This window comes from Cystoisospora suis (genome assembly GCF_002600585.1).
Source record: "Cystoisospora suis strain Wien I chromosome Unknown contig_5978, whole genome shotgun sequence".
Taxonomy (NCBI): Eukaryota; Apicomplexa; class Conoidasida; order Eucoccidiorida; family Sarcocystidae; genus Cystoisospora; species Cystoisospora suis.
This window is the reverse complement of record NW_027158767.1, coordinates 110-12,592: the sequence shown is the minus strand read 5'-3', so window position 1 is coordinate 12,592 and position 12,483 is coordinate 110. Positions and strand designations below refer to the sequence as shown.

At 47.9% G+C, this 12,483-nt stretch overlaps 2 protein-coding genes across 2 annotated transcripts; one reads left to right on the top strand and one right to left on the bottom strand.

Moving 5' to 3' along the window:
* Window positions 1–2,125: 2,125 nt before the first annotated feature.
* Window positions 2,126–8,835, top strand: CSUI_009752 (uncharacterized protein). Its single transcript, XM_068069861.1, has 2 exons — window positions 2,126–3,013; window positions 4,267–8,835. Exon 2 carries the CDS (start codon window positions 4,314–4,316, stop codon window positions 7,308–7,310), a length of 2,997 nt encoding a protein of 998 aa, XP_067918164.1. The 5' UTR covers window positions 2,126–3,013; window positions 4,267–4,313; the 3' UTR covers window positions 7,311–8,835.
* A 1,063-nt stretch (window positions 8,836–9,898) lies between these two features.
* Window positions 9,899–11,980, bottom strand: CSUI_009751 (uncharacterized protein; the record flags this gene model as incomplete). Its single annotated transcript, XM_068069860.1, has 2 exons — window positions 9,899–10,044; window positions 11,926–11,980. Coding segments are annotated over 2 exons (201 nt in total), but the record flags the coding sequence as incomplete, so codon positions are not given.
* Window positions 11,981–12,483: the final 503 nt, after the last annotated feature.

The following is a 12,483-nucleotide window of genomic DNA, read 5'->3' as shown; positions in this document are numbered from 1 at the left end:
CAAGGCGGCGCATCTCAACGTGTAGGCGGCCAAACGACCGGCCGAGAATGGAAAGAGGCCTACACCAAGTGCAGAGATTTCAGCAAGATCTTGCAACTCCTGCAGGGACAGGAGGAGCCCAAGGATGGGCGAGGATCGACGCCTCTACTGTACGAGGGTCGAGAATACGGGAGAGAGAGACTTCCCTTCTCGCCGTAAGTATATTTATAGATAGATTGTCACATGGATAGCTAACCAGAGACTTTCTACGAAATGCAGATATAGAATTGTAAAAGGTTCAGTTTCCCGAGCTAAGAATGTGGATTGTTGGATTGGAAACCACAGTTATTAACAGCGACATGAGTGGTAAACTATTGTAAGGAGACTGGGTATAGAACCAGGTGGTGGCTTTTCTTTCCGACAGGCGGAAGAAAAACCACGTCGATAGCTGTCGGCCTCATCTTCTTCAGCGTGGACATTCGTGAAACGAATCTCTTTTTCTCTCTTTCTTTCCCTCTAGACCCATTCGTTACACGGTGGCTCAAAGGAAAGCAGCATTCGTGTCTCTAGGTAGTGAATAGAGGTAAAGAAGGGAACCGACCTAAGAGAAGGCTAGGAGCAAGCCCTCAGTCGCCTGCCGGCTGTCCTTACAGGAGGGAGAGGAGAAGCGACATCGCTCTGGATCTTTGTTCCTTTCTTTCTATCTCTGCGTCTCCGCATTTCTAGAGATCCGCCATGCATTGAGACAGCTGAAGGCAAGCAATATCTTCTCCAGGAAGTCACATACACATAGCCGTACGCCGGGCGGAGTCCGGACGGGGTAGTTCAGAATGCACATACTTCAGCACGCACAGAGAGGAGGAAGGAACAAGGTACATGCAATACACACTTCAGCCAGCCATCATGTGAAGACCTAGATTGAACGTTAGAGATACAGAGAATCAGTCGATCACACGACTCTAGTGGTAGACTACACATCTGCAGAAGTGATATTATCTACTGACAGTTTTCTCATGCTTTTCATCTTTGCCCCGTCAGAGCTCCACAAGTACATTAGATTCGCAGGAGCCAGCTGAGCCAAAGAAGGAATGTTCTTATGCCCCTTCCTCGCCTGTGGAAGTCTACAGGTTGCCTGGAGAGAGGGGAGTTGAGATAGCTGTTGACTCAGAAATCCTGATGAGAAGTATATCATGACGAAGAAGAATATAGACAAGAGAGTCACTTGCTGAGAACTGGAGAGATGAAAATCCTATCCCCTCGGGCAGGAAAAGGAGGTGGTTCGTCGATGGTGTGTTAGGTAGTGGCTGTTCTCCGTCTTCTCGTATCAGGATGGTGGTAAGAGGAGAGTAAAGACGTCATAGATGAGAAGTTTCACGGCATTTCCCCTCCATCCTGCCGCTTTCCCTCTCTTTTCTCCTCATCGTCTTTACGGGCTAGATATAGAATGACAGATCACAGAGAGATAGATACGGATACGTAAAGACATTCAAGGCAGATCGGAGTTATTTCATGTCCCCCCGTCACGGGCATCATTGGAGTGTGTCTCTCCTTTCCTCTTTTCTCTCAAAGGGTTCTAGAGAGAGGTCTTGACTGCGAAAACAGAAGAAAGTCTTCTCGGCTGGAAAATCTTTCCAGCTAAGTTGCAGAAGGCCTAGTTAGATAGATACTTCTGTCCCTCTTCTCTGTTTCCCAACACCCTCATACCTCCTCACGCCGACCAAGCGTTTGCGGAGATAGGTCGAATCGCTCCCTGTGTCCTTGTGTGGGTGAAAGGAAGAATAGACAGATATTCTATCATTGATCCTTGAATGGCACCAAGAAACAATCTACCCTATTATGAACCCTCTTTCAGAAACTCTAAGGCGTGGAAGAAAAGGACCTTCCACAGGGGTCACAGTAGCACTGTCCTTTTCGCGGCTGATTGTAGCAGTACGAAGTACGATCTCTACATCAACAGTAACTAGTACATTCTGATCGGGGGGGTACTCAAGAAGAGGAAGGGAGATTAAAAATGTGTTTCCCTTCACTGTCGGGTGTGTTGCGATCTGGGATGAGAAACAAACCAACAACAACCGCGCCGCCGCCGCGTCACACTGGCTGGCCGCACCGCCGCCTCTCATTTGGCTACTTCTCTGCCCGACCCGAGGGGGGGGGGTTAGGGTCCATTGTGTGTGGTTGGTTCTTCGGGTGTATGTACACCCCGGGGGAGAGACGACCGGGGTGTAGGTACATACAAAACACTGTGTGATTGAGAGTAGGTACGTACGAGGAGGAGTCCTGGTGCCCGGGGCCCAAACCCTATCACCATCATCGTCTGTCCGTCTCTCTCTCCCTCTCTTGGCCGACCTTCTCCACCGCTGGAGAACTGCAGCTGGAACGACTACAACGAGGATGAAAGAGGCGCCGACTGAATAAGAAAGAGAGGTTCCTCTTACTATTTGATAGAGAGAAATCCCCTTTTGCCGGGAGAAGTAGAAGACTGAACTGAGATAAAGAAGAGAAGATGAAGGTTCAGCAATCCTGCCTCACCTATTTCACAAAGGTAGGAGTCTCTGCTATGGCTTCGCGAGTATGACGATGAAGGAGGAAGAATAAAGAAGAAGCTGTGACTTCATTCTATTTCCTCGATCAAGATTGATTAAGAGCGGATGGATCTCCGCGTTGATCTTCTTCGTTCTCTTCAAAGTTCATAAGAGATTTCCTTTCTTTCCCAAGAAATCTCTTCTCTTCGCTCACTCTCTCTTCAGTTGGCTTCATTCATTCTTCATTCTGCCTTCTCTCACTTCCCTCTCCGAATTTTTTCACTTGGTCTTCAAGACTTGAAAAAGAATAACACGGAAATACTCCATTCGGTACGATACGAACCAAAAAGAAGAGAAAGAGAAGAAGCCGCGCTGAAGGGTCGACTTCATTCAGCTATCCAGGTGTCCTAGGTTGGGTTGTTCTTTCTCGCGGGTTTCTTTCTTTTCTTCTCTCATCTTTCGAGAGAGGAGTGAGCTTTGACCAAGGAAGTTGAAACGACGACGTCGTCGAGGTAAGTCAGAAGCAACCTAAGGAGTCTGTTTCTCTCGGGTATCTATGTTGGTATCTTTCCGGTCATCATGTGTACGTGGGGAGAAAAGAAACCTATGATATTCAACTCCGTATGTGGACAAGATCGAGCACAAACCATTCAATCTATTGCTAAGTGGAAATATTGTGGATGAAGCCGAGGAGAGTAGAGAGTCTTCGTCGTTACCTGTCACGAAAAGAAACGATTCCCTTAACCGTTAGCGGCTCCGGTGTATGTACACCGTATCGTCTCATTCACGTATGCCCTCACGGGTTATCTTCTCTCACACCTCCTTTCTTTCGTTCGATTTCTCACAAGTTCCTACTCTCTTTCCTTTCGCATAAGGCCTCATTCATTCATGACCGCCTTCAGTAGCAGCAGTGGTGGCCTTCAGTTGTTGATCGGTCTCAAGAAATCTCTCCTTTTCTAAGACGAGCTTTTTTCAGGAGAATACACTCCCTCTCCCACTACTAGCCGAAATAGCTTCAATCGCTTGGTGGATGCGTTTCTCTTTGTATACGGAATAAGAGAAGCTGTACAGAATGTTCTTTTCTTGATTCTTTTCTGCTGAACTCCCCCGACCTTTTAGACACGAGGTGCAGCCTGTGGTTGAGGCCGTCTCCTTACTGTATCTATTTGCAAGCATATAGATTTGGAGCTCTCTCTGCTTTGCTCTGAGAGATGTGAAACAATCGTCAAAACATCATGCTAGCTCAGAGAGAGAGATAAAATGGCGGTCGTTCGGTCTTCCTGCACACACACGAGAGTTTGAAGACACGAAAGTCATGAAGATGCTGAACGATGGCCGTGAGGTGTATATACACCCGAATTCTTCCTGGTGTTGTCCGGTCCTCGAATACAGCATAGACGAAACTTTTACGTGTGAGTACGGTGGAAATCTGTTTCCCGTCATCCGTTGTACATATGTATCTCTTTACTCCTTTATCAGATCCATTTCTTTCCTTCATTTCTACAGAGAGAAGAGAAAGTCTCAGCGGCTTCAAGTACATGGTCAGTGCATTCTTCATCTCCTCTTTTTTCTTCTTTCCCTTTCACTGTGAGGTGATTGTTTACTGCCTTCTCCCATCTCTCTCTTAGCTTCTCCACACAGTCTTTTTCTCCATCGATTCTTTGTAAAGGCCTCACTTCAGTCACTCTTCGGTTCTTCACTTCTTTTCGAAGTGTCACAGCGATTCGATTCTTTTGTCTCTGTGTTGGTTCGTTTTCTTCTTTAGATCCCCTCCTGTTTTATTTGCCCGTCAACAGATCGACCAGCAGAAGGATGACGGCCACATCACTCTTTTCCTCCTCTTTCTCTTTTCTTCCCCCTCTTCTCACGATGCCATTCTCCGTTCTATCTCGATCCTTTCATATCAGGAATCGCCGAGGAGGCTTATCGAAATTTACTAGCCTTCTTTTGTCGTTCATTCTTCTTTCGTTTCTTTCATTTCTTTCATCTCCCCCCCCGTCGTCATCCCCCCTCCTTGACAGCAGGAATGTGTCTCTTTCTTCTTCTTTCTCTTCCTCATGGAAAGGGATGAGCCTCTTTCCGGTGTATGTACACCCGGTGGAAGGAAGTCTTGTGGCTATGGTGAAGCGTGCAGCAAATCAAGGATGGAGAAATGGATGTCGTCATTTCTCCGCGTTGTTCTCTTTACCATATGAACATCTCAAGGCTGCTTTCCGAAAGAGTTCACGTCATTCCCAATTGGAAGCTCTATGTGAAGAAATGGATCGAATTCTACTTATGAGAGACGAGCTCGGAGGGAGTTTCACAGCTTTACCGGAGAGTATACGACGTCGATATTTCGATTTGATCTTTGAGGCGCGAGACCTCTTCTCTAGAGTCTTAGGTCGGCCTGTACATATCCCTTCAGATGTCCTCGATGCCGCAGCAGCTCTGAAATCTGGGTCGAAATCTTCTTTTCGAAAATCCGAAGGTGAGAGAAGCGGCTCTTCTTCCACTTCACCCCCCAGTGAAGGGCGCGACGGACATCATAGTCGAAGTGGAAGCGAAATGTCTGGGGGTTCCTATCCTTCTTCTTCCCCCTCTTCACATGAACAGCAGCCCTCTTCTTCTCCGAGCTCGGCGTCTTCACCGCAGGAAACGTCGTCACAACACGGAGGAGATGCGAATAGAAAAGGAAAGAGCGGACCCGTCGCAGAGGCAGCGACGGCGACAGCTCGGGTGTATGTCCCTTTTAGAGAAGACGCCTTTGAACAGGAAGCGAATGAAAGATTACGAAATATGAAGAACCGTCACGAAGGAGAGATAGCCGCCGTTGTTTCTGAGGCCAATGAGAAGCTCAAGCAATTTCAAGATGAGCATAAGATGTTCTATGATAAAAAAGTCTCCGAGCTGAGAGCTCAACAGAGTGCCGAATTAGAACAGCTTCATCGAGATCTCCAACAAGAGAAAGGCCGATCCGAAGAAGGCAAAGAACACTATAACGTGATTAGCGAACTCCTAACAGAGACCAAAGCAGGCCTCAAGAAATTGGATGAAGATCTCCAAGTAATCAGCTCGAATTTCTTCACCATCGAGCAACTTCTTGAACGAACGAATGAAGAAAAACGCGCTCTAGATCGCATTTCAGAGAGTTACACCTCCTCCTCATCTGGCACAGGAGGGGGAAGTGTGAATTTGTTATCTTCTAGCTCTTCTTCCTCTAGTGGGAGCGGAGCTACCTCAGGGGGGTCATCAAGCAAACAGGATCTACGAACGGCTTTTCAAGCGTTACAGCATGCATTGAATGCAAATGAACAGAGTGCTCAAGCGGCTATGATTATAAAAGAAAGAACAGCCAATGGAGAGACTATAACACACCAGCTGGACGACCTCTTGAATCGATGCCATACAGCTTTAAGCGCCGCTCCTACAGGACCTCTCTTTGAAAGCCAGCAGCGACTGTATACAGATTACTGGAAATCTTATGAGGCAAATGTGAAAGACTCGAACGAGAAAGTGATCAGTTTTAGTCAGGAAATCGACGCGAAGATGTTGGCTTTGACCTATGTGATCGAAGAACTCCACACAAAAGCCTTATCTCTCTTAGAATCGACAGCTGCCTATCTCGCTACGGACTATTCACATATTCAATCGAAAGCAGGTGAACTCGAACAGAGCTATCAAGAATTCTTGCAGGCCTCCGCACATCTTGAAGAACAAGCAGCGATAGCTGCGCAAACAGCTTTAGATGATCGTCTATCATTCAATCAGGTCTTCAGCGAACTGACGCATGCGTTTCATGACCTCCAAATCAATCTTCAAAGACAAGAAGATAGCATTAAGCAGCTGAGTAGCGATATAGCTAGCCTCGAGAGAACAGCTCTTGTCTTCATGGATGGTTTACATACCCTCCCCCAGAGTGTTCTCAACAATCGGGAAGTTTTACAACAGCTCAATGTACAGCTGATGAATGATATGCTTCAGTTCTTTTCCTCTTATAAACAGCAAGTGAGCCAAGCGAATACAGCTCTAAGACAGAGATTCCAAGTGACCCAAGATCTCATGAGAAAGCTGGATCTTCTTTCGAAGGAAATCAAGTCTCTTGCGGATCCAACGGTCTTCGAGCGTCTTGAAGCTGAGCTCGTGAATCTTGCCAGTGAGCTAGAAAGCAAGCAGCAGGAGTACCTCGAAGCGGAGAATGAGCTGAAGCAATCGGGGGCCGTCGTTCAAACAAGTAAAAGAACGATTCGAGCTTTAGAACAGAAGTTAAGTAATGAAAGGACAGCAACCGCTCGAGCCGCAAGTATGGCGGGTGGGGGGCCAGGCATGGGAGGCACCTATGGGGGGGGTCTAACGGGGGCGACGAGTAGCAATCAGAATGCCGCGATCTATGAAATCGAGTCAGATTTACGTGTGGAAAGAGCGGCTTTACGTGAAGCAGAAAGTGACAAACAAGACAAGCAAAGACGCTTTAATCGTGCAGAAAGTGAGATGAATGAACTAAAGAGAGACATCGAAACGAAGAGACGAACTATGGCCAATGAACAACAGAAGCTAGCTCGCCTTCAACAGTTAGCTCAAGCAGTCCTCGGAGGACCAGGAAGTGTTACGGGAAGTCTTGCAGGGGGGGTGAGAGGATCGATGGCTGGGGGCATAGGCGGAAGTCTTCAGCGGTTAACAGCACAAGGAGGACTAGCTGGAGGCTCATTAGCTGGTGGAGTACGCGGAACCAGTTTAGCATCATTAGGCGGAAGCCTCGCAGGTGGAGTTGGCAGAGGGACAGCTTTAGGTGGCTTGAGATCATCCCTTGCTGGGGGATGGGTGTCTTAGGCGGGGGGAGCACAGCATCGTTACTTAACAACAATCGATTCTCAACGAGACCAGGTGGATTTGGAACAGGAGGGATAGGGACTCCCAACCCGTTCACCAGGAACTAAAGAACGTCTTTCTCACAAGAAGAAGAAGAAGGTGACGTTTCTTTCCCGGAGAAGTCTGCAATCAAGGAAGGATGGATTGAAGCGAAAAGACCGGGCAGAAGGTTCAAGCAGCAGTTCTCTCTCTGAGTCTGTTTGCTAAAGAAGAAGAAGACAGGATGACAGCTGTGACAGATGAAAAGGTTTTGTTTCTTAGAGAGTGGAGAAAGGGGGGAAAGAGTGAAGAGCATTTGAAGAGAAGAAGAGCTGCATGCTGTTTTGACTCTCCTTGTCATAATAGACGTACGGGTGACCCTCTCTCTCTCTCTGTACGTCTATGCATGTTGTCCACGTAGGTCTTGTGAATGTGTGGTTTGTATACATACATAACATCAATGTACATACAGTTTCCTCTCCTATGTATATATATGTATATCGTTAGGTACGACCTACAATGAAGATGCTGCACTGATACATGTCTTGGTCTCCCTCAAATGGACTGCCTGGTGAAGCGAAGGGAGTCCCCGAGATAAAAGGAAGCTTCATATCGTGTATACGTAATCTTGGTTCTCTTCTCTCCTACTGACTGAGGGTGAGAAGCAGATGAAGAAGAATAGAAGTTGTTTCGTGTTTTTTGAGGTAGTTAGTTGCCTTCATAGAGAGAGAGAAACATGTGCCTTGGCATGTACGTGAAGATCTCTTCTTCTTTGTGTATTTCAAGTAACTTTCGCAAGTCTCTTCTTCTCGCCCCCCCCCCCTCTCTCTCGCTCCCTGGTCCTGTCGGAACGAAGCTGAGCTGCTGAGGCATCTCAGAGAAGCGATGAACAGACTGGTTGTCCTCTTCATTGATAAGGGCAGCGAGAGAGAGCTCCAGCATGATAGCGACAGAGAGAGAACGAAAGAGAGTGAGAGAAGGAGCGGGGACTGTACATACAAATCATCATAAGACTAATCTCCCCCCCTAGTATGTTTTGAGTAGTTATAAGATGTGTACTGAGAAGTGCTCCAAGGCGGGTGAAGGATGATGGACTGACTGAATGAATGCTAGTATGGCCGTGGATCCATGGACATGTATAGGTATCGATATTCGTGGATGAATGGACGTCTAATGTGAAGCTAGGTCGCGGCGATGCACGGTGTGGTTCGTCTGTGTTAAGGCTTTCTCGCGCATGGAAATGGAAGAGAAAGCGGGAAGTCTCCTGAGTAAGGTGAAGAAAAGAGATATGGCGTAAGAACAATGATAAGTGCGTTTTGGGGGTTCTGTTGCGTGAACCGGCTTGCCTGGTGAGAAAAGACTTCTTCTCAGAAAGAAAGATCTCCAGTATTCTTTCTTCTTCTTTATGTCAATTGATCGCTTTGACTCATGTCTAAATTTCTTACAAGGCTAGCTAGAAAAAAGAAATAGATCAAACGCCAGGAAAGTAGAAGAATGTATGGTGGACACACCGATCAAGAACAGGGGAAGACTTCTTCCAGACACGCGATGAAGTCGTAATACCCAGCCATTCACTTGTCGATAGATAGTCGCTGACGGTTGCCTAGTGTAGTGAGATTTGATCCAAAAGAGAGATCTTCCCACGTACAGAGCGATACATCCTCTACACAAAGACCCTTCCACCAAACTGTCTACTAGCTGGCGGGTGCCATGCCACTGGCATTCTTGCCGTCTTGTGTGTGAAGAGAGAGATGAATGGTGGGTCAACTTGGACGGAAATGAAAAGACCCAATTTTCGTCCTCTCCGTGAGAAAGCAGAGAGAGGAAGAGCCATAACGTCAAGGGCGTGATACACATCAAGACAAGAACTGTGGAGGTCCTGTCTCTCTACTTCAGAGCGGACAGCAGACAGAAAGACACGCGGATCAGATCCTCTTCTTTTCCGGACATTCTATAGGTCTTTTCATGCAATTTCTGCGGAGATGTTTCCTCATATAAGCCTTCAAAATGGTTCTTGGAAGAAGCCCAACCAGGAGGGAAGCCTCGATTCCTTTCGAAGTGAGAGCTCCGGAACTAGCCGAAGCCGCTGTGCTGAGATTCCACTCCTTACTCAAGCACCTCTGTGCCCCGCCCGTGCGCCTGAAGGGGAGGCGCAGGTCCTGAAAACCGGAGTGACAGGCGAACGTCTCGGTCGCTTGCTGCTGCTCTAGCCCGTCACGGCGGGGATGGACTAGAAAGGACGAAGCGGGTGTAGACCTGCCACTCATCTTCTCCGGAGTCTATTGACTGGGCGAGATGACGGTCCGTACACCGACCATTTCCTTTCTGTCGAGTCTCGGCATGGCCATTAGAACCAAATCAGCTAGGTCCAAGCGGCCCATGCGCAGTGGTGACCAACTTCTGAGGCTCTCTCGCTCGCTGGAATGTAGAACTACTCCATACATGGATAGTGTTCACGTGAGAGGCATGGCGTCAGAACTAAGGAAGATGCTAGACCACTCGGAGTCTGCCGCATTGATTGGAGGGGACACTAGTGAAGACCGTTACTATAGAGCTCGGAAGAAGTCACCTTAACCCCCGGACAGAGTAGCTGCTGTCTCAGAAAACCGGCCGTACCTCGGTCGTTCCTCTTCATAACCTCTACTTTCGCACTTTGCAGCAGTCGTGGTGAGAGAGAACAGTCTCATTGCTTGTTCGAGAGCACCTTGGGCAAGTACTGCGCACAGAAAACAACAGGATCGGGTTGGTCTTCCCGCGGGCTAGAAAAAAAGGCTTTGTCATGTTTCTCAAACTATCCCGTCCGGCAGTGGTGAGAATGAAGTCTTGATCCCTACAAGGCTGTCGGGGACTGTAATCCTCCTTTCGGGGGTCCACCCTGGTGGAGATATCCATGTATGTGTGTGTGCCTGTTTGTCCATGTCTGTATGTATGCACATGTATGTGTCCTGGGCAAGCCTTCCCAAAGTGTGGAGAGACTGGGGGGCACTCGGTATTGGATGTTCCTGGAGCAGTCGCTGCTGCCCTTGCTGACATCGGCGACCACCTTTCAACTTCAACCACTGGTTACTAGCCAGCTGCCCGAGCAGTCGCGGCACCGGCCGGCATATTACTGTTCTCTACCTGAGGTGAAAAGGTCCAGCTGACAGTGCGTGTCTCCCCGTACCAATACTGACGCCCTGTACCTCGCTTTCATGCGGGACAACTGAACCGGATGTATGTGGATACGTACATCCGGGTCAGTTGATCTGGTGACGAAGCTATCCACTCATGCGCAAACCCTCCAGACAGAGGAACGGCTGTATCTGCAGCAGACAGAGAAGGGATAAAGGAGGGGATACTACGAAGTGAAATGGCTGCGTTATATCGAGAAGATAGAATGGGACTCTTCTTGTCCCTACCTCTTTCCTCCGTCGTCCACTTCTCTGTATGTGTAATACATCTATCTTTTCTAGAGAGCAATAAGTAAAGACACCTTTAAGAGGCCACACACACCCGGCCATCCCTATTTATCCGCAGTGGATCCTTGCTGTCCGTGTCTCGGTCTCTGTTTATCGTGCCTTCTTGACGCGTCTAGTACTCCACACAAAACTGCCGGTGGGCTTCCTCCGAACAGTCTAAAGAATCATCTGTCAGAGCTCTATCTTTCCCTGGCAAACAGAAGCAGGCTTGCTCGAGGAGCAAAGAGGGTTCAGGGCGGAGGGCTCCGTACAGGCTTTTCCCGTAGACCTCTTTCAGCTAAGGAGGAACAGCCAAGCCAAGGCTTATTCGTATAGATCGAATAGAGGCGGTGTACAGAAACACCGATTTACTAGCACCATCGAAACGACACCAGAGAAGAAGAGACAGAAGAACCTCGTCATTCGTCTCCCTCCTCTTCCTACTGTTTTTCTTATCCGATCAGCCACAAAGGCTGAAGATTTGTTGCGCGGCGCGCCTTCAGCCTTATCATCTTTCTACCAGCTTTCTATCTCTCTTTGTGTGAATCTAACAAGAGCTGAAACTCCTTTCTGTAGTCACGAGAACAGGAAATGAAGGACTCTCTGGGAAGCAAAAGAAAGCAAGAGCCGGTGTCTCAGTAGAAAGATCTGAAGAGAGAGAGCTTCTGATCTGGGCGGGACGGATCTTCCCGCAGCCATCGACGGTGTATCGAAGAGTCTGCCCTGACTCTCTCGGTCGCCCGTGTCACTGAGATGTCCCCCGTTTGCTTTCCAAGTTAGCATTTCTCTTTAGGATTTCGAGTGGCGAGGATAAAAAAGAATCCACGTCTTTGTTAAAACAGGAGAGAATCTCATTGTTTCGTAATCACCAACAATGTTCAACTACATCCCATCGTTGTCCTCGACAGGAGTCTTTTGATCTTCTCTTCTTTTTCTTTTTCACTTACAACGATAAATTGAGACCTGACAAACCTTAGGCCCACGACTCGAGGAACTACCCGACTGTTGTCATCCTATGCTTCCCTAGGCCCTAGCCTGCCAAAAAAGCGCCCCTACTCGACACAAACTAGCCAGCTGGCTAGCCAGCTAGCTCTTGAGACCGAAAGCAGTCTTGACAACATCCGTATCGGTGATATCCCACAAGACAACACAGTTCCCACCAAAGCCAATGACATTCGGAAGATCCATATTACTCTGACAGCAATAAAGAGGTCCCTGAGAAAAGAACAGCAAAGGAGAGAAGAAGACAACATCTATCTGCTTGGAGACTTTCATTCAGAAATGAAGTCCTTGGAGAAGAAGAAGAACAAGATGATACACTCGCATTCATGGAAGACAAAACAAGACAACGCACAACATGTTGACAAGGGCTGTACATACACTCGGAGAAACACACCGCCTTCGTTTTCTTTCGCTCTGCCTTCTCAATCTCCATCATGGAAAACCATTGAAGAAAGTAGATAACTTATTCACACGTATTCAAGGCAGCATAGCTGGAACGTCTATGAGTGCAAACAGATACCGTCCATGTCAGACTTTAGTCCACGTGCGTGCACACGCAACTACTCCTATCTCTGTATCTATCTCTATAGGTGTACGTTTGTATCTATACATAAACATAGATGTCTTGCTAGGAGGGCATGATGACCTCCCGAGGAGGATCAACTTGATATCGACCCTGCATAGACCGTAAGCCGGACAACTCTGCAGGGAAGTCT

What these genes read in the sequence shown, in the direction of transcription:
- CSUI_009752 (XM_068069861.1), top strand. Translation starts at nt 4,314, where the DNA reads ATGACGGCCACATCACTCTTTTCCTCCTCTTTCTCTTTTCTTCCCCCT.